The sequence below is a fragment of the Petaurus breviceps genome, unplaced genomic scaffold, assembly GCF_028583685.1.
Source record: "Petaurus breviceps papuanus isolate PSGF00001 unplaced genomic scaffold, PetGlider_PUasm1.0 99, whole genome shotgun sequence".
NCBI classification, from domain to species: domain Eukaryota; kingdom Metazoa; phylum Chordata; class Mammalia; order Diprotodontia; family Petauridae; genus Petaurus; species Petaurus breviceps.
In genome coordinates, this window is record NW_027187465.1 from 16,557,243 (window position 1) to 16,583,268 (window position 26,026).

A 26,026-nucleotide genomic window follows, 5' to 3' on the forward strand; every position below is an offset into this window, starting at 1 on the left:
CACATCAGGGCTTATATAGCCTTCTCCTGGCTCAGAGAATGTAACAACCTTATTGACTCACTGGCCAATCAAGAAGTATCTACTGAAAAACAAGCCTCCCTCCCCAGGCTTCAGGTGCATTTTAGCCTAGGGGCAGGGAAGATCTTCCAAATCTGCATTCCCATTACAGGTGCCCAGAAGTGGGGACAGTGTTGCCTGTCAAGAGTCACTCCTTTACTCTCCCTGAGGGGAAGAAAGGCAACAGGATCAGTCACCATGTACACAGGGCCTCCTGTGTGCCACGTTTTGTGCTAAGGGCTTTCCTGAAATCAGGTGCCCTCTAGTGCTCAGCCCTGTGGAGGAGGAGGGGTGCCTTTTTTTGTGTGCAGCCACAGAAGACTGTGAGATGATAATGAGTTGCCTTTTGTTTCAGATTGGAGCGTCCTCCTCGGTGAATGTTCCCTGCAGACAATCAGCAAACAGCTGAAGGAGGCATGCCGCATGTGTGGACTCTCAGCTGCAGATTCGCCTTCCATCCTCAGCGCCTGCCTGGTGGCCATGGAGCCCCAGGGGGCCTTTGTCGTGATGCCAGGTAAAGCTCACCCAGCCCAGAGCACATGACAGAACCTCTCCTGCTATTCTTGTGGCAGAGATGGAGAGACAGTGGATAGAACAACATCCAGGTTCTTGGATTTACATTGATTAAATGGCCAGGCCCAAAGAGTATGCATTAGTCAGCTAGCATTGGTGCCTGCTCTTGGCCAGACACTGTGGATAGAAATCCACTGGGGATAGAAGGAAAGGTTAAAACAACCAATAGCCCCTGTTCTCCAGAAGCTTGCAGTCTAACGGGGGAGATGACATGAAAACCACCGGGGCCAAACAGAACCAAGTGGAGAGATCTTAGCAGGAAGGAAAAAAGATTAAGCTTTCCTTTAGAAAGTGGAGCTGTAACTGAGACTTGAAAGAAGGCAGGAAAGCCAGGAGGCAGAGATGGGAAGGGAGTGGGAAGGAGTTCCAGGTGTGGAGAGTGGCCAAAATAAGCACTCGGTGTTAAAAGATAGAGTGTCTTGTTCAAGGCAGAGCAAAGAGTTCACTGTCACTGGATCATGGGGTAGGTGGCTAAAGGGCATGGTGTAAAAAAATGGCAAAGGAAGGGAGCTTAGAGAGGCCATGAAGGACTTTACGTTTCATCCTGGAGTTTACTGAGTAGGGGGTTGCTTTGCTCTTTAAGAAGATCGCAGGGGATAGAGGATCAATTGGAGTAGCAAGAGACTTTGGGCAGAGGGCCCACCTGAGGCCGAGGGCCTGTGCTAGCAGTGGCAGTGTTCGGGGAGAGAAGGGAGTGTATTTGAGAAACACTGCAAAGGTGAGATTGGCGAGCCTTGGTCACAGCTCGGTTTTGAGTGTGAGGGGTAATGAGCCTAAGGGACCAGGAGGAAGTTGTTGCCCTCAGCAGAAAGAAGGAAATTCAGAAGAGGTCTAGGATGGGAAAAAATGAATTTAGTTTTTGATGTGTTGATTTGATGGTATTTACTAGACATCTAATTTAATATATTTCAAATGTAGTTGGAGATGTGAGACTAAAGATCACCTGAAAATTTTGGACTTGGTGAGTAGATCTGAAAGATCTCTGCATAGAAATGGTAAATGAATCCATAGTTGCCAATGAGGTCATGAAATAGTCTGGAGGGAGAAGAGAAGAAGGCTCAGGACAGAGCTGTGTGGTGCACCCACAGTTGGTGGGGAAAGGTCCAGCCAAGGAGATGAAGTCCTCCAGGAGGAAAAGGGCATCCTGAAAACCTCCAGAGCAAAGAAAATTAAGAAGTGATTGATAGTGTCAAAGTCTCTAAAGAGGTCAGAAAGGATGATCTGACAGTTCAGAGAATGGTGAGGTTGGAAACCAGACTAGACAGGTAAGAGGAGAGTGAAAGTCCAAGAAGGGAGGCACCTAGATGGCCTTCTCCAGGAGAGGCCTGAGAGGACCGCTGCATAGATGGAGATGGGGAAGATGTGGGCATGCTCATAGATAATAGTGGAGAGGGTAAGAATGACAGCAGGGACAATCTGCGGGAGCGGATGGGACGGGGCAGGGTCACTTGTGAATGTAGAGGTGTTTGCCTTGGCAAAAAGGGGCCGCTTTTTTCTGTGTCAACTTGAAAAGCCAAGGTTTCCAGTGAAGGGCCACAGGAATTTGTGCTTGGCCCTAACCTGTTTAAAATTTTAGTCAGTGATTTTGGTAAAGCCATAGATGGCATGCTTATGAGATGTACAAGGTTCAGCAGGATGTCCATCACAAAGGAGAACAGTCAAGATACACAGAAGCTAGAACTGGGGCTGAATCTAATAAAGTAAAATTTAATAGACACAATTACAAAGTCAGAAAGTCATCTTCACAAGTGTGTGATGGGGGAAGTGTGGTGAGATATTTGTCTTCTGACAAATATCTGTGGATTCTGGTGGCCTGAGGGTCAGTGAGTGGGAGATAGAGCCCAGGGAGGTCGTGTGCTTAGACTTTGCTCTTCCTTGCTTAAGCCATCTAGTTCATTGATGTTTGGGGTACTGCATTTTAGAAAGGACTTTAGTAAAAGATAAAGGGCCAGAGGAAGACAGCCAGGGTGGTGAAGACTTAAGACCATGCCATGTGGAAATTGTTTGAAAGATGTTTAGCCTTCAGCAGAGGAGATTCAGGGAAACATGTTCCATTTGCTTAGTTTTTGGAAGGATCCTGGTATGAGAAAAGGATGAGACTTGGCATGTTCTGTTTCAGTCAGATTGAAGAGCTAGCAGCAAAGGGCAAACATTGGAAAGAGTCAGAGGTGGGCTTCCTAGGAGGGAGGGAGCCTGCTCTTCAGGGCAGTGGAGACTTCAGGAGGAGGCTAGAGGACCAGATGGGATGGAGCCCCTCCAACTCAGAACTTCTGGGTTCACTGATTTGGTCGTGTTTGTGTCTGGTCATTGAATGTGGACTCTCGACTAATGTTTCATCATGCTTGAATCATCTCCCTTCCTGTGTCTGTAACAGAGCAGCTGCACGATGCCCTGGGGCACAAAAATGAGGAATGGGATTGTTCTTTATCTTGCAGACGCTGTTACCATGGGCTCAGTTTTTGGTCGCAGCACTGCACTGAACCTTCAGTCATCTCAACTCAACACACCTCAAGACGCTTCTTGTACACACATCCTGGTGTTCCCTACATCCTCAACCATCCAGGTGGCTCCAGCCAACTACCCAAATGAAGACGGCTTCAGCCCCAACAATGGTGAGTTCGAGTTCTTCACACGAGGAGGGCTTGGGTGTCCCTCCACCCTGTGGTGATTGGTGAAGCACAGAGCAGATCCTGTGCAGAATGAGGTTTCTAACTAACTAAAGGAAATACTAAATTTCCTCTAGAGGTTAATGAAATGATAGACACTGTTTGTTCCATCCACATTCACAGACCCTCTCTCCCATACCCCCGGCAATCTGCCCATGGACCTGTTCGTATCGAACCACTAGAGATTGCTGTTTTGGGGGAAAAGCATGTAAAGTATGAAGGAGGTGAGAATCTGAGTATTCTAAAAGACCTCTTCTCGTTTCAGTGCCACAGGCATGATGTGGGAGCCACCTGCTAAGTGTGAGTGCTGTGCTAGGCTCTGGGGAGTCCTGAGACAGTAACCGGAAGGGCCCCTGGCCACCAGAAGCTTACATTCTAGTGGGAGTGGTGGGGGAAAATCCACCTAGAGCAAGTACTCAGTGAGCAGCCGCGATGCTGGGGACTGGTGAAGGCCTACTAGAAGAGGCAGTACCTGAGTCGGGTGCCAAGCAAGCTGGGGATGCCACAGAGAGTGGCATCCCCACAGAGGGAGGCTTCCGAGATGGGGGAGGAAACCTCTAAGCAGGCCAGGTTGGGGTTAAGTAACTTGCTTAAGGTTACACGGCCAGGTGTTTCTGGGTGGGTGCTAAGTGTCTGAGCCCGGGATTCGATCTCCAGGTCTTCTCAACACTGGAGCCGGTGCTCTTACTCACTGTGCTACCTGGCCGCCCCGTTTTGGAAGCTTTTGAAAAATTATGTTAAAAGTATAAAATGGTTTTTTAAAAAAACTGAACACTTTAGATAGGCCCCCAGTGAATATTTACCTTTAAAAGTCATGGATTCTTAATAAAAACCCTTTTCTTTGATCCGGTTTGGCATTTCAGCAAGGCCTTACAGAAGAGAGGCCACCCCTGTTAATAATATGCCCTCATGCAGGCATCCTTTCCCAGGTCTGGAATCCCATCTGAAAGCAGGGTCTACAAATATTGAACCTCCATTAACTCATCTCTTTGTACTTTATATGCTAATTAGAAGCATTACACTGAAGGGTATTTTCTCAGATGGTATTAAATGTAACTTTGCTAATTCTCTCCCGTTTTGTCCCTTTGCTCTCTAGTCTCCTTTGTCTTGGGGGCTTAGCAGAATGGGATGTGTCTCTTCCATGTGGGCAGAACATGTACAGAGATGTGGTGAGGTGACGAGGAGGCGGAGGTGGGAGGAGGTGAGGTGAATGGTCCTGGGGCTCCAGCCTCTTCTAGTCATTCCCTCCTCTGCCAGCCAGTTAGGCCATGGTTTCCTAGGTTGTGGGTCATTGTGTCACTCAACCCAGATGCTGTTTATCCTTTTTTTTTCCAAGTTTATAACTTAGAGCTACCTAGAAACTGACAGCTTTAATCTGATTCTTGTGTTTCTTCTGAAGCTAAAGTTACCTATTCTTCAGAAACTAAGGTTGTATTATATATAGGCAGGTCCCAGAAAAGTGGTGTTTGATCTAACAGTCTAAATGACCACCAAACTTAACAAAGAACTATAGGCTCTAATCCCCAGCCACTTCCTGAAGGACCTTGGACAAATTACGTGACCCCTTGATGCCCATGTTCTTTTATATCTACAGAAAGAAATTTATTTCGTCAGAGCTTTCTGGGGCACACACAATTTCAATAACTTGCCTGGGGTTACAAGAGGTACTTGAGCTTGGGTCTTCCTAACTCTCAAGCCCAGCCCACTATTTTATGAGAAATTAGTCAGTAAACATTAAGGGATGACTGTATGCCAAGCTCTGTGGATACAGAATGAGGCTAGAGACAGCCCCTGCCCCCTAGGAGATCACAATCTCATGGGAGAGACAGATAGAAAGCAAGCTGTAGACAGGGTAAGAGGAGACAATTAACAGGTGGAAGGACTTAGCAATAAGAGGGGTTGGGAAAGGCTTCCTGAAGGAGGGGGGATTTCAGCTGAGATCCCTGCCATGTCAATAGAGATTGTTAGGTTCATAGGTGTAGAACCAGAAGAGACCTTGGAGGCCATCCAGTACAACCTTTCATTTTATAGACAAGGAAACTGAGGCCCAGGGAGGGGAAGTGGTTTTCCCATAAATCACATCCAAGTTGGGATGAAAACCCAGGTCATTTGACTAGGACCAGAGCCCTTTCACCTGTTCTATAATCCTTGGGGTAGAGGGGTGGGTGGTGGGTGGGGATATTACATAACAGTGAATGAAAGGACAAGCATTGATTAAATGCTTACTGTGTTCTGATACTGAGCTAAATTCTAGGGATGCTCATATAAGCAAGAAAGACAGTCCCTGCCTTTCAGGTACACACACTGTACTGAGAGAAGACCCAGTAAAAAGAGAGGCTCTCTCTCAGGAGGGCCAGGAGGGGGGCTGCTCTGTGGTGGCATGGTTTGGGGTACAGCTGGGTCTGGACAGGATCAGTCACTGGCAGAAGCTGAATAAGCCCCGAGTCCAGGGGGTGGGAACAGGCAATGCCCAGGCTGGCCAGAGTGCAGGCACCAGACATAGTTGGGACAAGGCTAGGAAGTGTAAAGGTGTTGAGTGATGACAGATCTCTAAAGTAACATGCTTTGGTGTCCAAGGGTGTTCGGGGGAGGTCATTGGATCCCTCTGCCCTCTCCTATTAACAAGCACCTGGAGTGATTGGGTAAAGAGCCTTCAGTTCAACCGATATTTTTTTTAATCCCCATCTATCTGCAGGACACGGTGCTAGACAGAAGGAAGACGTGATAGAAAACGGCTGTTCAAGCCCCGAGTCTGGGAGTGGGGGCCCAGGGGAGCTGCTGCCCTGGCTTCTTAACCTGGAGGCGGCTGCCCCTTCAGAACTCCCTGCCTCAGCTTCTCAGACTTCCTGGGATTGTCGTACACTCTGCCCCAGACTAAGCTCTTCTGACACCCCCTGCTCCCAGCTCAGTCAAACCCAGCAACTCCCTGCCATCTCTAGGGCCAGATGTAAGCTCCTTTCTTGGGCTTTTAAAGCCCTTGGCAGCCTGGCTTCCTCCTGCCTTTTCAACCTTATGTTTCTCCTCTCCTGGTGTCTTGCTGAATAGAGCTCTGGCCCTGGAGTCAGAAAGATCTGAGCTCAGATACCTCCTATGTGTGGGACCCAGGGCAAGGCACTTAAACTGCCTGCCTCAGTTTCCTCAAGTGTAAAATGGGGATAATACAGCTTGGCTGGGTTGTTGTGAGGATAAAATGAGCTAACATTTTCACAGCACCTCAGTAGGTGCTCTGTAAATGCTCCTTCCCCTCCCCCTTGCTTCCCCCATCTCCGCCTTTGCACTGGCCAGCCCCTGGGCCTGGAATGTTTTTCCACCTTATGGAATCCCATCTCCTGCAGGAAGCCTTTCCTTCCCTCCCCACTCCCCATCGCCAATCCTGGCATCTTTCCTCCCATACTTGCTTTTATTATGTGTCTTGTGGCTGTAGGCTTGTATGTACCTGTCATCGCCCTTCATAGACTGGATGCTCCCTGAGGACAGGGACAGTTTTGTTTTTGTTTCCTCAGGGCCTAGGACGGTGCTTGGCACATAATGGGTGCTTAATACACATGAGATAGTTGGTTGATTATAGGAGTTTGTTTTTCCGTTATGACCAAATGGTTTAATAAGACCTGAACTTGTAGGACCAGAGGTAGAGGAGGAGATGGAATGGGAATCATTGGGGTGAGGTTGGACAGTTCAGCCTAGTCTGGGGACAACTCCAGGTTTCCATCCTGGCGCCCAGACATGCAGAGTCGCATTATTAATTTTTCATGGTGTTTTCAGTTAACTTGGACACTTACGGCCTGATCAGACTTAACTCGAGTTGCCCTCTGTATTTGACGGAGTATTTTATTGTGGAGCGTTTGCACTTTGGAGTTTGCATGTTAATGCGTTTCCAAGCTTTATTTGGCAGGTTGCTGAGAGCAGCCATTAACCAATTCTTATGTAGGTTAATTCCCTCGGATGCAGATCCCTTTGGGGTCTTTTTCCAGCGTGCTGTTCCGACATGAAAACCTCCTTGTTTGGTTGAGAATGGGTTTTAGCCAGGGTTCGTGTCTTACCTCCCATTCAGACTGCACTCTTCCTTGGGCTCTCAGTGGAGATGAAAGGCTGAAACACAGTCCTCTTCAGCTACCACCAGTCCTCACTTCGTAGACCAAAGCCTGGAGATGGGCACATGTGTGTGCTGCAGAACAGCAGTCACACACGGAAACAGGAGCATGACACAAGCTTCTAAAGTGAGATGTAGCTTTTTCATCTTTTTTTTTTGTCCTCTTTCAGATGATATGTTCGATCTTCCATTCCCAGATGATATGGACAATGACATTAGGATCTTAATCACGGGGAACCTCCATTCCTCTCCAAACTCCTCCCCAGTTCCTTCCCCAGGCTCTCCTTCTGGCATTGGAGTGGGCTCTCATTTCCAGCACAGTCGGGTAAGGCGGCTTTAGGCAACATTGTCTCTTTGGCTTCTGTGGTCCCATCTCCTCCAGCTTTGGGTGCAGGAGAAGGAGATGTGGGAATGGGCCTGCCTTTGCTCCATTTGTGGAACTTGGAGTAAATATATTTTTTTGCAAATGATGAAGCTTTATGTCAGAAAGTCGTCCTCTCAGCAGGTGCTGGAGTTTTATGCAAATATTATTGACTTAACAAAAATGAAGCTTTGGGCACATGCTGTTTGCAAGTTATTTTTACCCAGAGTGGTTTTCAAGAAGCTAGTTCCAGCATCACTGCCGATTTAAGATGTAAATTAATTTTGTTAATTCAAGAAAGAATTGTTGATTGTTGCATTCATTTGAAGGAAGTTTGGCAGGGTTCTTTTCTCCACTCAGAACTTTGGAGTGATTCATAAGGAGGCTAGATGCTCTCATTTATTTGTGCCTGTCATAATCTTTCCTATTATCAACATGCAGAAATAACCAAATGCTGTGTTCATGGGCAGGCCCAAAGGAGTCTTGTGTGAACATGGACCATTCCAGGCCATCCTGGATGTAGAAGTGATAGGTGTGTGGGGCATCCAAATTGAGCGTGACCTAATTAAAGCATTCCTTTGACTTCATTTCAAGGGCTTTGATTTTGTTCAGTTGAATTCTGTTCCTTAGCACTAATTTCACTGAAGAACATTTTTAAAAGGAAAAACGGGTCCCGGCCTCCTCAGCCCCAGAGCAGGCATCAATGTTTTTAGGTGGCTCCTGTTACCTTTGGGCCTGAGGCCTCTGCAGGCCTCTCTCCTCCCTGGATGGGCACTGTCGGGGCCCCTCCGCTCCTGAGGCTCTGCCATGCCCAAACAGACCTGAAGAAGACAGAGTGCCCCAGAACGCAGATCCCCATTTTTCATGGGCCAGTTCAGTATTGGTAGTAATAGACAGCCTTTACGTAGCTGTTGAAGGTTTACAAACCACTTTACAATCATCATCTCTTTTGATCCCCACAACAACACTGAGAGGTAGGTGCTCTTATCCCCATTTTACAGATGGGGAAACTGAGGTAGGCAGAGTTAAGTGACTTGCCCAGTTGGGCTTGAATTTGAACTCTGGACTGATGATTTCTATTTTGTTTTGAAGGCCTCGAGTTAGAGTTAGGGAACAAAAAGTAGGAGACGGTAATTTCCATGATGGAAAAATCCATTTAAGTGTTTCACCAGACTCCAAGAAATGAGGTTTATCACAGAAAGAGGCCTGCAGGTCTTTTCTGAGGGAACCTGCTTTAGTAATTCAGTGTAATCATTAACAAGGAGTATGGTAATTGAGGTATAATTTTAGTTTCTAAAAGCCTAAGCAATGTGTGATCCTTCCCTCTTGGGTCAGAGCTTTCTTCCACATGTCCTTAAATGGATTGCCAGAGTTTAGCAACAAGATGAGCCCCTCTGTCCAGAGTCCTGAACCGGCTGCTGTAGGTAGCCATGGCCACCCCCAACCTGCTCTCTTTAGGGCTCCTTGAACTTTTTGTGATGCCTAGTTAAGAGATCACAGAAGGGGAAAAAGCCTTTTTAAGTATGTGAAAGTTTCACAGCTTAACTAGCTTGAAATTAGGCAGAATTAATGTAATGATGTCAGGTTTTACTCCTCAACCAGATGTTCTTAACCTTTCTGTGTGTGTGTCCTGGACCTCTTTGGTCGTCAGTCTGTCCAAGCTTGTGGACCCCTTCTCAGAATCATGTTTTTTAAGTGCATAAAATAAAATACATGGAGTTATGAAGGAAAACAATTAGATTGTAATACAATTATAAAAAAAAATTAAGCAAGTTAGCAGACCTCCTGAAATCCATCTGTGCCTCTATATCTGCCAAAGGCAAGGAAAGAAAGTGAAGCGAAGGGCAGTCTTGCTCCCGATGGGGCCCAGCTTCTTCCTAGCCCTTCAGTATTTCCAAGAGAGACAAAAGGCCAAGAGGTGGGAGAGAATAACTGGGGAAAATCCTGCTGTTCATAGGGATGCTCTCAGGGCCAGCCAGCAAGGTGAGACTTCATAGCAGGGCACAGCGTCTTCACTGCGCAGAGCCCAGGGTCACTTTCACCACTGTCTGGGCTCATGCTAGAAGTAAGCAAAGGAACAAAGACCGCTGCTGCTCCTTGGGACTGGGCCAGGCGGATTTTAAAGAACAAACCCATGGCTTGTTTTGGGCCTGGCCTTTTTGAAGGGCATCCTCCAAGGAATTAAGGAATACAAGTGTCTGGGGTTTGTGTCCGACTGCAGCAACAGTCCCACTGCAGCCTTTCCTACCAGCTCCATTTCCTGATTTGCAGAGGCAGAGGTGAATGTTTTACCCACTAAAGTTACAGTTAGTATGCCTGGCTACAGTATCTTACAAAGGAGACCTTTGCAATGAGCCTTGTCCCTGTATGGTCCCTCTGTGATGATGATGGTGGTGGTGATGATGATAGTGGTGCTGTGATGATGGTGATGATTACTGGCATTTCTATGGCACTTCAAAGTTTGCAAAGCAGTTGACTTCTCATCTCCTTTGATCCTCACAACAGTCCTGTGAGGTAAATGCTCACATCATTCTTATTTTATAGTTAAGGCACAGGGTCTAATTTAGGTTTTCCCAACTCCAGGCCTAGTGCTTTATCCACAAAGCCAAGAACCAGTTGTATCAGATCTGTTCTGTAACTAGATAGTTCTGTGTGGAAACCCATGTATTATATACTCAAAAAATTAGATGTTTTGTGTCACTGCTTGTACCAGAGGTTTGAAATGAGTGTGTGTATGCATGTCTCAGTACATTCTCTTCTCTGCTACAAGAAAAATTGACTCTAGGGCTTCCCCTGCTGTTAGTAAGGCTTAGGAGAGTGTTATGTGTAATAAAGAACAGCAAGTTGTTTATCCCGAGTCATGTTGGTGGATAGTTAATAAGTCTGGCCATAATTTCTCCATTTACTTTATTTGGGGGGAAGAACATATATGACATTTTGAATGTCTCAATAGCTCATAAGAAGGAGCCAATAAATGAAGACATTTCCAAAAGATAGTACTTAGCAGAGATTTGCTGGCAGATTTCACATCAGGCATCAGCAGTCTTAACAAGTCCGGATAGCAAAAGGCATTGCTTTGCCAGACAGAAACTCCATCCCAGGCCAAATGACAAAACCCCTTGGCCAGGGTCCTTGGAACCCTGGGTTAGTGTGCTTTCTCCAAGTGGGGCCATCATGGGCTTAGCTGCATGTACAGGGAAGTTGGATACTCATTGTTTGCTCTTCTCCGTCATCTGGTGTCCGGCCAGAAGGGGAATTAACTGGGTCAGTACAATAAGCGTTCTACAAAAAGGCGTTCAAGACAAACTAACCTCCCCCACTGACTCTGCTTCTGTGTTTTGTCTCCCTCAGAGCCAGGGCGAGCGCCTTCTTTCCCGAGAAGCCCCTGAGGAGCTGAAGCAGCAGCCCCTTGCTCTGGGCTATTTTGTGTCAACAGCCAAAGCTGAGAATCTTCCCCAGTGGTTCTGGTCCTCATGTCCACAAGCCCAGAACCAGTGCCCTCTCTTCCTGAAGGTGGGTCTGCTCTTGAAGTTCAGACAGGTTGGGCTGACAGGGATGCCTCCAGTGCTCAGTGTCCCAGCTGGACTCTCAGGAGCTAAGCACTTTGACTGATGCAGGTGGTCGAGCCATCTCTGTTCTCACAGCGTTGGAAAGGGCCTTGGGGGCATGCTTTCTTGGTAGCTCTTCCCAGAAGTGTGAATCACCTTCCAGTGTCCCCCATAAACAGTTATCTGACCTTTGCCTAAAGCCTTCCACTGATAGGGAGCTCAGACTTAGCCAGGCAGCAGCTCTCTGTTTACAGACAGCTCCACTGAGGATTGCTCTGACCCAGACTGGCCTCCTGCTATCCAAGGCATGATGGAGCATGGTGCTGCCAGGGAGGAGCAGCCTGTGAGTTGCTCCCCACATGGAGGCGTGGGGCCCCAGGAAGCCTTTAGGTGCTTTCACTCACCTGCTGTGTGTTCAGGACACTGAACGCTGCTTCCGTGTGTGTGTCTGACACCAAGGCCTCCAGGGCTGGGGAGGTGACCAGCTAGACTTTTCACAAGAAGATTCCCAAAAGTAGGAGTGGAAGCCTTGGATCCGAGGGCCGGAACTGTGTGAGCTGCAGTGGATTCTCACAGCCCGTTTATTACCGAAGATCCTTCCTCATAGCCACGTAGTGATTTCCTGTGACATGTGCGTTCCTGAAGGGCTGGCTCAGGTTCCTGTCCCTCCCCACCGTGGCTATTTCCTTACTGCTCTGTCTCTGGCACCTCTGCAGTGTCTTCATGCACCTTGGCCCTCCTTCAGACTGGGGCACCAGGCTCCCCATCGCATACCTCCTGCCTCCAAGCCACAGGCTCCCTCTCCTCCCTTTCCTTCTTAGAAATGACCAGCATCTTCCTGTGTTCTCTGGGACAGTCTCATACACACTAAAAGTCCTTCCCAATGTGACTCTAGCCAGTCTTCCCGTTCCAGACAAGTCAGTCACTTTGTTTGCTGAGCCTGGCAGTCTGGTTCCCACCTTGTAGAGGGCACAGAGCCCCTGAGGGTGCCACCCTCTAACTTCCTCATTGACGCTTTCTCTCCTCAGTGATTTTGTGTTTCTTGTTTGTATCAAGACGTGTGCCTGGTCACCAGAAGAGCTGCGCAAGCTTCCCCCAGCTCCTCTGACCCCCTCTTCCTTGTCCTCTCCCAGGCCTCCCTGCACCACCACATCTCCGTAGCTCAGATGGACGAACTTCTCCCAGCCAGGAACTCCCAGCGTGTGCCACACCCTCTGGACTCCAAAACCACATCGGACGTCCTAAGGTAACAGGCGCTCTGGGGTGCTTTGGGTTGGGAGCCCCCACACTGCACTCTGCCTGATGGCTCTGGCCGGCACAGCCTGTTTGGCTCACTTGGGACTGGGGCTGTCCCAACCTGTCTTGAAGTTCTGTGATTAAACTGACAATGGAAGGAAAGAGAGCTTGACAGAGGCAAGAGCCCGTCTAGGTATAAAGCCCAAGCACGGGCCTAGCTTTAAGCAGTTACTTGATGAACCAGTGAGACAGATGCATGGCGCCCAGTTTTGTTTGTAGGAGGCATGTATCCTTTGGTTTCTAAAACTGCCCTTTATCTTCCACAAGCAGGACCATATAACTGCTGAGAACTTAATCCAGCCTGATGTCAGCAGAGAGCTAAATGGCACCCTAGAAATGAGTCTGAAATGAAAATTACATTGAAAAAATGTTTTTATGTACAAACGAATGTTTGTGTATTGAAAAGGAGATTAGGCACAATGTAATTCTCTGACTCCATTGACGTAACAGGTAGATTCCTTCCACCATTCACCCCAGACCCCTAGGAAAAAAGCAACAATTTCTGCCTATTGTTCCCAGAAACCAGCTTTTTGTTCCTAATTTTAGCCAACAGTCCCATAGCTCAGATAGTGGTTGGGTGAAGGCTTCTCCTAACCATGGTTTCTTGGGCCTTTAGCCTCCACAAGTGACTGTTAGGAAGTGTGAGCTCCCCAGACAAGCAGAATTAAGGGGGAGGGCACAGGCTGAGGCCCCCAGGCCGGCTTCAGCCTCTTCAGCCCCTCAGCTCCTCACCCCCTCATCGTGTGCTTCCTTGGCAGGTTTGTTCTAGAGCAGTACAACGCACTATCCTGGCTCACGTGCAATCCCGCCACCCAGGACCGCACCTCCTGCCTTCCTGTCCACTTTGTGGTGCTCACTCAGTTATACAACGCCATCATGAACATACTTTAATTTGGAAAGCACTTGTTCCTTTCTGGCTCGGACCTCCCTCTCTTTCCTCAAAACCTCAGTCCAAGAAATGAACTACACTCTGCAAATGGCCCATCCTCCCTTCTCCAGACCAGCCTCCGTGAGCCTGTGTCAGGCTTCACTTTCCCAAGGCACATGTCAGTTCTGCTGTGGTCAGTGGTGTCTGAGGGGCTCGGCGGTGCTTCTCCTAGACACGGGGACACGAGCCAGCATTAATGTCACACATGGCCCGGTCCTGCTGGTTGCTCAACAGGAAGTTTTGTGTTTTGTGTGTGTCTTTTTTTTTTTTTTTTTTGTTAAAGAAGGAAAACATGGAGAATGTGGTGTCCTTTCCCTAGGGGATGACCCTGTTTTAAGTTTCTGTTTAAAAATAAGTCTTTAAAGCCTCTAGGGATTGGTATGGGTGGCCTATAAGTGTTTGAACTCTGTAAGATGGGGCTTTATGAAACAAGGACCAGCTCGAGTATATTGTTTTTAAAAGACAGAGAGTTTCTGCCGCCTTAATAATAGGTATGAGTGCTTTGGTCAGTTTCCCAGTGTTAGATGGGAGTGGTCTGGCACGTGTTAACTTTGTCTATTTATTTTAAATCATAATGTTGTCTTTGTTTTTGTTGTTAAATTAGTGAGGACCAGGTACTCTGGATGAAACCCAATCAGGAGCCCCCATAGAATTATTTGTCTACACACCTGTCTGTCCTCTGACCTAAAAACCAGGAGAGGGAGATTGTGTCTGAAAAGAAAGGCATTCAGAGCCATGCAGCAGGTTTGGCCGAGACGTCAGTCAGCTGGGTTTAGAACGCTACCTTGTCAGAGTGTCCAGAGTTGAGTCCAAGGTAACTGACAGGAGACTCGGATTCAAGGCTGCGGTGGTGAGCGAGGCCAGGGCCCCCATTTTCAGAGTGGGAATCGAGGTTCCCTCTCCAAGCAGTGAGACTTAGAAAGCTACACTGAAAGCTAGACCTCCCATAAGAGTGGAAGCGTTTCCTAGAGAGCATGCGCTCTCCAGATCATGTACGAATATGGTAGATTATTTCTGGGCCATAAGAATATTATTTCAAAGAAATAATAAAACTTGTCATTAAATTAGTACTTGAAGTGGAGCCACTGTGGTGGAGCTTTGTTTAGCAAAATGATTGCCTTTTTGAAATGTTAATAAAGGCTGGAATGAAAGCCTTCATGGCGCCTTCACTCCTGACTCTGGGTCGGGAAGGGCATGGGCACAGAATGTCGGGGCACTTGGATCGTCAGGCAGGGAGATCTAGGGGTCTGTGGAAAGAATCTTGCAAATTTTAAAAGTTCTTCCAAAATACTTTCATGTTCTGGTTAACAAAAAAAAGTGTAATAATTACTATGATTTTTTAAAAGTATTTTTCTTGAAATAATCTAATGTTTAAAAGCAAATTATATTAAAGAAAAAAGTCTGTTGTGTGGTGGGAATGTGAAAGCAGAGAAGTAACCATGTAAATGGATGATTTTGTTCTCTGAACCACCTGTGGGGCGGTGGGGGAGGGGGGAGGGCGGGGGCATCTCCGCAATGTATAGGTTAAAAAAAATCTGATATATCAAACCATTTGTATCTAATGTGTACAGTGTAAAATTGACTTTAAAAATATTGCAGTGCTATTTTTTCTTAATCAGAAAGGAAAATTCTCAAGGCCTTTTGAAGCGCATAAAAATATGAAGATTGTAAACTTGTATAAAAATTTAACTTGGTGAGAAGACAAATTGTAAAGTAGACATTTGTAATCTTTTACCACTTTGGGGTTGTTTTTTCCCAAAATTCATCTGAATTTTTTTTTAATGGGCTGTTTTTATGCAGGGGCTTTTTTTCCCTAGAAACCCAGTTCTAAGCAAAAAGGAAAAAAAAAAACCCACAAAAAAATTATTAAAAAAAAGGCAGCAAAGGGTAGTTTTCATCTGGTGTCGTTTTTATTTAAGTTTTTAAGTTAAGAAAAGCTGGTGACATATTTATACGTTTTTGTGCAAAATAAATGAATGGCAATAGATTAAAAAAAATCTTATTATGTACTTCTGTGTGAAAGTCTGTATAATATTTCCCTTAAATATGCATTATTTTACTTGTGAGTTTTTTACTGAATTAATCTGAAATGTACAAGCCCTGGATTTGCTACAGAGTGAAGAGGTTATTTTATTTTTTTTTTAATTTCTAATTTTGGAGATCATTCAGAAATCAGAACTCTTACTGTGGTTTGAGCTGAGGGGCGAGGGGGGGAGGGGATTGTCCCGCATGCCTGTATGTATATTTCAGAACCTTTTTTAAATGTAAAAGCTGTACATTTCTGGGAAGTTCTGAATTTCTGTCTTTTTTTTTCCTTCAAGCATTTTGCAGTACGCTTCTTTTATATATGGCAGACAATTTGAAAGAATACAAAGATATGTGAAGTTCATTTAAAAAAACCTACAGTATATCGCTGGTACAATACACTAAAAAGACTTTGATAAAAAGAAACAATAATAAAAGGCCTCCATTTTAAATGTCATTCATATATACCTTGTGGATGAGAGCTATATACTTTTACACACTTTTTTAGATGAATAAATTATTGAATTACTGAAACTTTGAGCAATGCATCTTTCTTTTCTTCTGTAACTAAATTACTGAGGGCAAGTCAGGGCGAGGTTCAGAAAAAGTCTGGTCTTGGTTCCTATACCTTGGAACACAGTCCTAGGGGTTGGCTTCCCAAGCCCCCTCAGCAGCCTGGGCCTAGCTCCCTTTACAGGACAACTTCTCTCATCATCCAAGGGCTTCATTCTTAAGAGGCTCAAGGACCTCTGAGGTAATGCCCAATGCCGCCTTCTTCAGGGAGGATACTGAAGCCCAGGAAGGTTGGATAACTTGATCAATGTCAGGCAGGCAGCAAGCATCTGAGTTCAGACTCTTAGCCAGCTCCTCTAGCTCCAGAACCAGCAGCCTTGCTGCTTATCCCAAGCAATTTCTAGATGTTAAAATTGTTATTCTCATTCTAAGAGGCTTGCGAAAAGAAGATGAGTTCTAGCCTTAGCCAGGACATTTGATGTCTAAATGGAGGGGATGGAGAGTAGAAGGAAAGGATTCCTGAGAGAGGTCTCCTAGCTTAAAAATTCTATAGCCTCATCACAATCCTGGGGGGTGGGGAATGTGGCTTTTTAATATCCAAGAACAAAACTAGACCTTCCTTGTGGAAATAAGCAATTTCAAGGACCTGCTTTTTTTTTTCTCAGTCTCTCCCTTTCTCAAAAGTAGCAGTATCTCCCTCCTAAAACCCAAACCTTTACCAGCTTTCACTACCTTAGAACCCATTTCACTTCCAGGATTGAGAACCTTTTTATTCCAAGTCTAAACTCAGACATTCAAGCTTCCTAGCGCATGATGACTCTGGTCCCCAGCTGGTATGGCTTTCAAGGGTCCCAAGGCCATCTCCACACCAGGAGGAATCTAAGGGGGCCTGACCGAGGGCAGTATTCTGCAATAAAAGGAAGTGTTTGGACTCACAATTGCAGTACTGGGTGCCAGAGAGAGCTTGAGGGGAGGATTAACCATCCGGGCACCATTGGTGATGGCCTCACATTGGGACTGTGTTAGCTGTTTGTCTACAGAGAACAACTCCACCTGTGACTATCAAGTGGCCATTAATTAAGTCATCCAGCCCCTGTTTTAGCAGCTGGTCCTGGGCAAACAACCCTTATTTCCATCAGGCATGATATTTCACAATATGCTAAGATGGTTGGAAGTCAGAGAAGGGCAGGCTGATCTTTGTTCAAATCCTGGGTCAGCTGGGATTTATTTGTTTATCTTATGTGTCTAATCTAGGCATGACCTTGGACAAATTTGATCACATGGCTTTTGATCTGTAAAAATGAGTGGACTGGATTACCAGAATCCTGGTCATGGGGCTTTGCATCAGGAAGACCTGAACTCAAATCCTGGTTGTGCGACTCGGGGCAACTCACTTACCCTCTGTCTGCCTCTATTTCCTCATCTGTAAATTGGAGGTAATATTGGCACCTACCTTAACATTTGTAAAGCACTTTGCAAACCTTAAAATACTGCCAATGTCTGGTTATTATTACTGTTATTGCCTCTAAATTTCCTTCTGGTTCCAAATCTAACACAGTTTACACAGAGATGTTCCTGTCCTTCATAGTTACCTGCTTTGTACAGATTAGTTCTTACTATAACCACAGTGTTTTCATTTAGGGCAGATTAATGATTAAATGTATATCTAATGCCTTGCAAATTTGGTGCAGATAAGTGGCCTTTGTATGCCTGTAACCTTTAGCCTCAGGATGCCCACTTGTCCCTGATGCCAAATAATACCCCTTCTGCCCATCTGCCTTCTATAAATTCCTCTTTTTATGTTCTTATAGTCAAACTCCTTCCATTTATTATTAACCATAACCACTCACCAGGCATGTCATGGGAAGAAGGTCCCTGGCCCTGGATCACAGATGTAATCCAGGTCTTACTAGAAAAGGTGCTTCAAGGGTTTTCTTTTAGCTACATTCACAATGTCAAGGAAGCCTCCTGGACCTATTGACCAGATGTAGGCTCTAAATCCCAAGGAATCTTTCCTGCTATTTTGCCCCAGACTTAAGTTGAGAAGCAGGGAAAATTGCCCACTTTTCTTATTTCACCATGATCTCAGAGCCCATCAAGACGTAATTCCCATTTATTAAAATGTTATCTCCATGTTAAATGATTCTCTTCTTCATCTCCCTCTTAATACAGGTCACTCTAGAAGTAATTATTCCATGTCATTAATACTAATGAAATGCCATCAGGGTTATCACATTGGATTTCGTATGGTAGCAGCATTTGAAATACCTTGGGCACCTCCTGTTCCATGTAGCTTTGGGGTGGATTTATCAGTGTTCCTGATGATAAACAAGGCTGAGCTAGGCTCAGAGGATCCTCTCAGGTCTTTCATTGCTTATTTTTAAAAGCTCAAGTTTAACCCTGCAAAGATTTTTTAACATTTTTGCTTCTGGCTGAAACTCTCAAGTGAAGAGAGAGGTAAGAAACCACCCCAGAAATGGAGAAGATAAATTGGTTTGCAAGGAATGGAGAACAGCATCTTTTTGTGGTGGTGGTGGTAGGGTTGGAAAAGCAAGAATACTGAAGCTAGCTACTTTAATAAACCTCAGCTGGCTTATTCAGAGTGCAAACATCTATTAAGACGTGTTAGGAACTAGAAAACATAAATACAGAAAGACATACACCGTCTTTGCATGCCAAGATCTGCTCTAGATAACCAATATTCTAACAAGCATTTCCCATTCCATTTAGAGGCATTCCTTTAAACTACCCTTCAACAAAGTAGGTCATTCTTCCGAGAAATTTCATGACTTTGTCATCATCTTGGGATTTTCATCTCTGAAAAGGAAGACTCCAGACATTTCTCATGACTGGTTACCACATGCAAATTAAACTACTCTGCCTGGTTTGCAGGTGCTTCCAGGAGAGAACATTTTCCTAATTTATTTTCATTTATCATGTATTATGTTTATTTTAGTTTAACTCAAATTTATTTTAGTGACTCAAGATATTTTGATGGTGGAAATAGTATTGACCTTGGAGTGAAGAGATCTAGGTTCTCCTGCCCTCTCTGGGCCTCAACATCCTCATCTGTAAAATGACCCATCCCAGATTGAATATGGAATAATAAACAATAGAATTTCAGAATCAGAAGGAGCCTGAGAGGATCATTGAGGTACAAGGGAACTCAGAGGTCACCCAGTTCAAATCTTGCATCATACGGTGGTCAAGGGGGCTGTCAGCCAGGCATCATCGCTGTGGATACAAAGGCAAAGATTAGCCTCGACTCTCAAGGAGCTCGTGGGGCAGATAACATGCAAATAACTGGGTACAATCAAGCTCTACACAGGATAAATTGGAAATAATCAACGGAGTAAACACAATGAGGTGGGACTTAGGTCACCCAGTATCTGAAAGAAACTCCTTCAATACAACCCCTGAGAACAGAAAGACGAGAGATCCGATCTCTGTCTCTGAGGAGTTTACAAAAGAGAAAGAATGAGGCACATGGAGCTCTTTTCTTGGCAAAGACACTGGAGTGATAGACCATTTCCTTCTCCAGCACATTTGACAGATACGGAAACTGAGGCAGACAGGTGAAGTGACTTGCCCAGGGTCACACAGTAAGTGTCTGAGGCCATATCTGAACTCAGGAGCAGGAGTCTCCCTGACCCCAGGTCTGTTGTACCACCTAGCTGTCCCCTAAAATATGTAGTTAGGAAATGTTTGATAGAATAAATAAAAATACAATACTACATAGATAATGTTAATTTATGGTTTTCTAAGTCAGCATGCAGCTAAAAAGGATCTGATTCCTATTTGAATTCAACATCACTAGTCTAGTTCAACCCTCTCATTTTTCAGATGGGGAAACTGAGGCTCCAAAAGATGAAGTAACTTCCCCAAGATCATGTAGGTCATAATTATCAGAGATAGGATTTGAACCCAGGTCACCTGAAGCCAAAGACAGTGATATTTTCTACCGGGTGCCTAGTTTACAATCCATAAGCATCAAATTTAACATTTGTAACTAGGGTTTCTAATTAGGGAAATGATCTCTATCTCTAACTTGGGGGGGAAGTATATCCTATAGTTTCCCCCATTAAAGCCTTTCTATTAAACCCAAGGTAATACGGTGGGAAAAAGCCCTAAATTTGGACAGGGGTTCAAATCCCGTTTCATTATTTCTGCCAGTGTGACTTTGACAAATCACTAAATCTCCCTGGGCCCCAGTTTTACCAACTGTAAAATGAGAAGGTTGGTCTACATGGTTTCTGACGTCCCTTCTAGCTCTGGATCTATTACCCTGTGATTCTATAAATGTTTTTAGCTATAATTTTTATTGATTTTTCAAATTCAGATTATTTGTTGTTATTTTTGTTTTTTCCTGACCTATCTTTCATCTGAGCTCCCAGTGAGGACCGTCCCCTACCACTCCAAATTATGAAGTCTTAAGAGTTGCCTGGATCACCAGAAGCCCAGGGTCACATAACCACTATGTGTCAAAAACAAAAATTACGCCTAGGTCTTCCTCACTTTGAGGCCAGCTCTCCTCTCTACAATGATCTCCAAAATGGCAGCTGGGTTCTCCTAGTGGAATGGCTCAACACCAGGGAGACTATGAAAAACCAGTAGGGGGATGGGGAGATGGGTCTCGTCTCCCCATCCCAATAGAAGGGATTTGTTTGCAATTCAACTGCAACACCTTTAACACTCCACCATTGGCCTCCCACATCTGCCTTGGGCTCAGGCCCTTCACTTTAGTTAAAACTTTACCTGACCCAGGTACCTAACATCCCTATACTTTCCCCCACCATCAACTAATGACTGTCACAACTTCACTACAAGAGTTCTATGGCTCAGTGAATAAGATCTCACACACACACACACACACACTGACACACATACCTTTTTGGTGAACAAAAAAAGGAACAAACATGAATGAGTTATAATTATGTTATCTTTCTTTTCAAACCCTCCCTTCAGGCTACCATCAAGAGTACCACTATCTTACATGTCTCCCAGATCCTCAAACCCCCCCCCCCCCCATTATCCTTGACTCCTTATGTGACTGAAGCTGTTCTCTTCAAAGTTACCAATGAGCTCTTAATTGCCAAACATGGTGGTCTTCTCTCAACTTTCATTTTTCTTGACCTCTGCAATATTTGACACTTTGGACCACCTTCTGCTCCTACCTTCTCCTCTCAGGGTGTTTCTCAGTTCTCTTACTTTCCATATCATGCTCTCTAACTTTGGGTGTACCCCTGGGCCCTTTTCTCTCAGTACACTCACTAGGTGGCTTCATCAGCTCCAAGGACTTTAATTACCATTTCCATGGAGATAACTCACAAATGTAGCCAGGCTTAATGTCTCTTCTGAACTCCAGATCCACATCACCAAATGCCTACATTTTCAAACTTGATGTCCAGAGGACATATGCAAACTCAACATGTCTAAAACAAAACTCATTATCTCCTCCTCTCCCTTAAAAAGCTCAACCTTCTTCTGAATTCTCATTTTCTATAAAGACCACCACCATCTTTCTATTCACCCAGGTTCACGACCACCTGGGAATTATCCTTAATGCTTCACATTTCCTCATGCTACATATCCAATCAACTACCAGATTTTGTCTTTTCTACCTCTACAATGTCCCTCATGTTTGCTTTCTGTACTCACAAACACTGCCTTAGTTGAGGCTTTCATCCTTTTTCACCTAAATTAATGCAACAGCTTCCTAATTGGTTCCCTTACTTCAAGTCTTACCCAATCCTGTCCATTCTCCACATAGCTGCTGAAATAATTTTCCTGAAGTGAAAGTCTGACCATATTGCCCTTGCCCCACTTGCTAAATGCCAGTGACTCCTTACAAATCCAGGTAAAAATTTATTTCATTTTTATCTCATCCATTGATTTTCATCCATCCTATCTATCTATCTATCTCCATCCATCTTTCTATCTCTATATAATATAAATACTAGTATAGTAGTACGTGATATAACTTTCTTTGTGAAATTATTATTCATTTTACCAAAAGGAAATGCAAACTTTTTGATATGGGTATTAAACTTAAATGAAACAACATCCAATGGAATCACTAAACTTTGTGCTATTAAGTTTAAATTTTTTTTTGAGGAAGGAAGGCAAGGCAATTGGGGTTAAGTGACTTGACCAAGGTCACACAGCTAGTAAGTATGACAAGTGTCTGAGACTAGATTTTAATTCAGGTCCTCCTTACTGCAGGGACAGTTCTCTATTCACTAAATATTTCAATTTTTTTTTTTTAAAATTAACCTTTTATTTTTCCCCAATTAAGTATAAAAACAATTTTCAGGGGGTGGAATCAAGATGGCGGAGTAGAAACTGGACTTCCTTGCAGCTCTGGCTCCCACCTCACCCAATTCATGTAAAAAATGACTCTAGACAAACTTTGGAGCTACTGAACCCACAAAATGACACAGAGAAGCTAACCTCCCACTGAGGACAGCCCAGCAGGTTGGCAGCAAGCCACCAGCACATCACTCTGGGAGCCCAGCCCTGCTGGAGCTGGAGGTTTTAGCCTCAGGGCAGCCCATTTCTGGTAGCAGAGTTCTACTGTGGCAAAAAGCCCCAAAGTCAAGTAATCGAGTGGCAAGATGAGCAGGCAAAGGAAACAAAGCAAACAGAGCAACCCAATTTTGCACTCCTATTTTGGGGACAAAAAGGATCAAAGCATGGAACAAGAGGAAGACAGTGAAGTCAGAACTCCTGCACCAAAAGCTTCCAAGAAAAATGTGAGCTGGTTACAGGCCACAGAGGAGCTTAAAAAAGATTTTGAAAATAAAATAAGAGAAGCGGAGGAAAAATTGGGAAGAGAAATGAGAACGATGCAAGAAAATTATGAAATGAGAGTCAACAACTTGACTGAAGAAAATAACATCTTAAAAAATAGACTAACTCAAATGGCAAAAGTGGATCAAAAAGGCAATGAGGAGAAGAATGCCTTAAAAAGCTGAATTTGCCAGATGGAAAAAGAATCTCAAAAGCTCACTGAAGAGAATAATTCCTTCAGAATTAGATTGGAGCAAATGGAAGCTAGTGACTTTATGAGAAATCAAAATGCTATTAAACAGATCCAAACAAATGAAAAAGTAGAAGGCAATGTGAAATATCTCATTGGAAAAACCACTGACCTGGAAATTTGATCCCAAAGAGATAATTTTAAAATTATTGGACTACCTGAAAGTCATGATCAAAAAAAGAACCTAGAAATCATCGTTCAAGAAATTCTCAAGGAAAATTTCCCTGATTTTTTAGGACCAGAGGGCAAAATAAAAGTTGAAAGAGTCCACCGATTACCTCCTGAAAAAGATCCCTAAAAGAAACTCCTAGGAATATTATAGCCAGGTTCAAGAGTTCCCAGATCAAGGAGAAAATATTATAAGCAGCCAGGAAGAAACAATTTCAATATTGTGGAAACACAATCAGGATAACTCAGCACCTGACAGCTTCTACACTGAGGAATCGAAGGGCTTGGAATATGATATTCCAGAGGTCAAAGGAGCTGGGATTAAAACCAAGAATCACCTACCCAGCAAAACTGAGTATCATGTTCCAGGGGAAAATATGGTCATTCAATGGAATAGAGGACTTTCAAGCATTCTTGATGAAAAAACCAGAGTTGAATAGAAAAGTTGACATTCAGATACAAGAAGCAAGAGAAGCTTGAGAAGGTAAACAGGGAAAAGAAATCATGAGGAACTTATCAAAGTTGAACTACTTATATTCCTACGTGGAAAAATGATAATTGTAACTTATGAAACTTTTCTCAGTATGAGAATAGTTGAAGGGAATAGAAATGTATATATGTGTGTATGTGTATATATATATATATGTATGTGTGTGTATATGTATACATATATGTCTATATAGGAGGGTATATGGGCATATGAATACATATGTGAGTGTGTGTGTATATATATCTACAGGTATACATAGAGGGAACAGGATCAATTGAATAGGAAGGGATGATACTTAAAAGGTGAAATTAAGAAGTGACAGAGGAATATAATGAGAGGAGATGGGGAGAGACAGAATGGGGATAAATTATCTCATTTAGAAGAGGCAAGGGAAAATTGTTACAATGGAGGGGAAGAACAGGAAGGCAAAAGGGAATGAGTCAACCTTATTCTCAATGAATTTGGCTTAGGGAGGGAATGACATACACACTAAATAGGATATCTCACCCTACAGGAGAGTAGAGGGGAAGGGGAAGAAAGGGGTGATAATGGAAGGGAGGGCAGGCTGGGGGGGGAGGGAAGTTGGAAGCACCCACTTTTGAAAAGGTAAAGGATCAAAGTAGAGAATAGAATAAGTGTGGGGGGTGTGGGATAGGATAGAGGGAAATATAGTCAGTCTTCCACAATATATCCACTATGGAAATGTTTTGCATAGCTACTCATGTACAACCTATATTGAATTGCTTATCTTCCTAGTGAAGGAGGATGACAAGGGAGGAAGGGAAAGAATCTAGAATACAAAGTTTTAAAATCAAATGTTTAAAAATATATATACATATTATTATTAATTACATGTAACTGGAAAATGAGAGATACAGGCACTGGGGCATAGAGATCCACCGTGCCCTACTGGAAAGTCGAAGGGGGAATGGAGGAAGATATGGGAGAGAGCAGATTGGGGAAGGGGATATTCAGTGGGAATGCTGTTTTGGGGTGGGTAGGGAAAATTGGGGAGAAAATTTGTAACTCAAAATCTTGTGTAAATAAATGATGTAAACTAAAAAATAAAAAAAAAACATTTTTAACATGGTTATTAAAATTGAATTCCAGATTTTCTCCCTCCCTCCACACTCCCTTCATTGAGAAGGCAAGCAATTTTTTAAGTTTAGCAGTATCAATATGTGCACACCCTTACACTGAATATTTGTTATCTTACACAATATTAAGGGAAAAAGACAAAACCATTTAACAATAATAAAATATCAGAAAGCTGTGTCTAGTGGGCAGAAGGAAAGTGAATATTAATATCTTTATTGTTATTAGAATTAATTTAGTATTTCCAGGAAGCTGATAAACAAAAGAAGTTCCTGACTAGAACTTTACAACTGAATAGTAGACCTACATCCTTGTTTCACAAAGCTTGTTTATACTCTGATTATATTAGTTTTGGAAGAAAAAGATATTTCAGAAATTGAATCTTTTACCTATAATAAGTTCAGACACTACTTTAACTCTTGCTTAGGCCACAGAATGACTATACATTGAAATCAAAACAGCAAAATCTGTTCTACTTTACTTTAACTTAGCTATAAATTGTCTCAGAAACGAAAATTTTAGTAGGTTTTTAAAAAAATCATCCTAGGGATTGAAAAGAAATTTTAAAAGTATATCCCCTTTATTCAAAAGAATTTTAAAATTCACAAATGATCACTAAAATTTTATGAAGAAAATTAATTGAAAAGTTTTAAAATGATAGCTCTGTTTTTTACCTATAAGCAAAAACAAAACTTTTAAGATTGAGATTCATTTAAACCAAATTGGTGTAACATAAGTAACATAAATTCTCAAAGTATTTATTGACAAACTATTGCAGAATTCTTAAATATTACAAAGTTTTTAGTCAAAAAAGGTATAGTAATTGAATCTTTATATTGGCAACAATTAAGAAGCTGATCAAAGTACTTATAAAAACTATTAGTATTAGGATCCCTTTAAACAATGGGAATATTATAAAGTGAGCCTAAGTAGTTTATATAGATTTCTGTATGTTTTAATTCTAGATGAAAAATAATATTGGATTTCCCAGTGAGTTAACACAAAAGAGTTCATATCTTTTACTGATTTTTCTGATCATAGAAATTTTGATATAAAAATAAAATATAAGAATATGTGAATTAAATATAGTCTTAAATGCTTTTTATTTTAAGTAGCAATTTTTCAGCAATCACAACTCATATCCAATTACATGTTAATTTTATTCCCATGGAGCTGT

The 26,026-nt window shown here is 43.5% G+C and overlaps 1 protein-coding gene across 4 annotated transcripts in view; it reads left to right on the top strand.

Moving 5' to 3' along the window:
- MED13L (mediator complex subunit 13L) overlaps positions 1-16,078 on the top strand; it is a 428,655-nt gene extending 412,577 nt beyond the window's left edge. For all 4 annotated transcript variants that reach the window (XM_069081430.1, XM_069081432.1, XM_069081431.1 and 1 more), the window contains 6 exons: positions 413-571; positions 3,066-3,242; positions 7,557-7,711; positions 11,099-11,260; positions 12,429-12,541; positions 13,350-16,078. In XM_069081430.1, the coding sequence (XP_068937531.1) occupies positions 413-571; positions 3,066-3,242; positions 7,557-7,711; positions 11,099-11,260; positions 12,429-12,541; positions 13,350-13,482 (899 nt within the window). In that variant the 3' untranslated portion in view covers positions 13,483-16,078. The remainder of the gene's footprint in view (positions 1-412; positions 572-3,065; positions 3,243-7,556; positions 7,712-11,098; positions 11,261-12,428; positions 12,542-13,349) is intronic.
- The last annotated feature ends 9,948 nt before the right edge of the window (positions 16,079-26,026 follow it).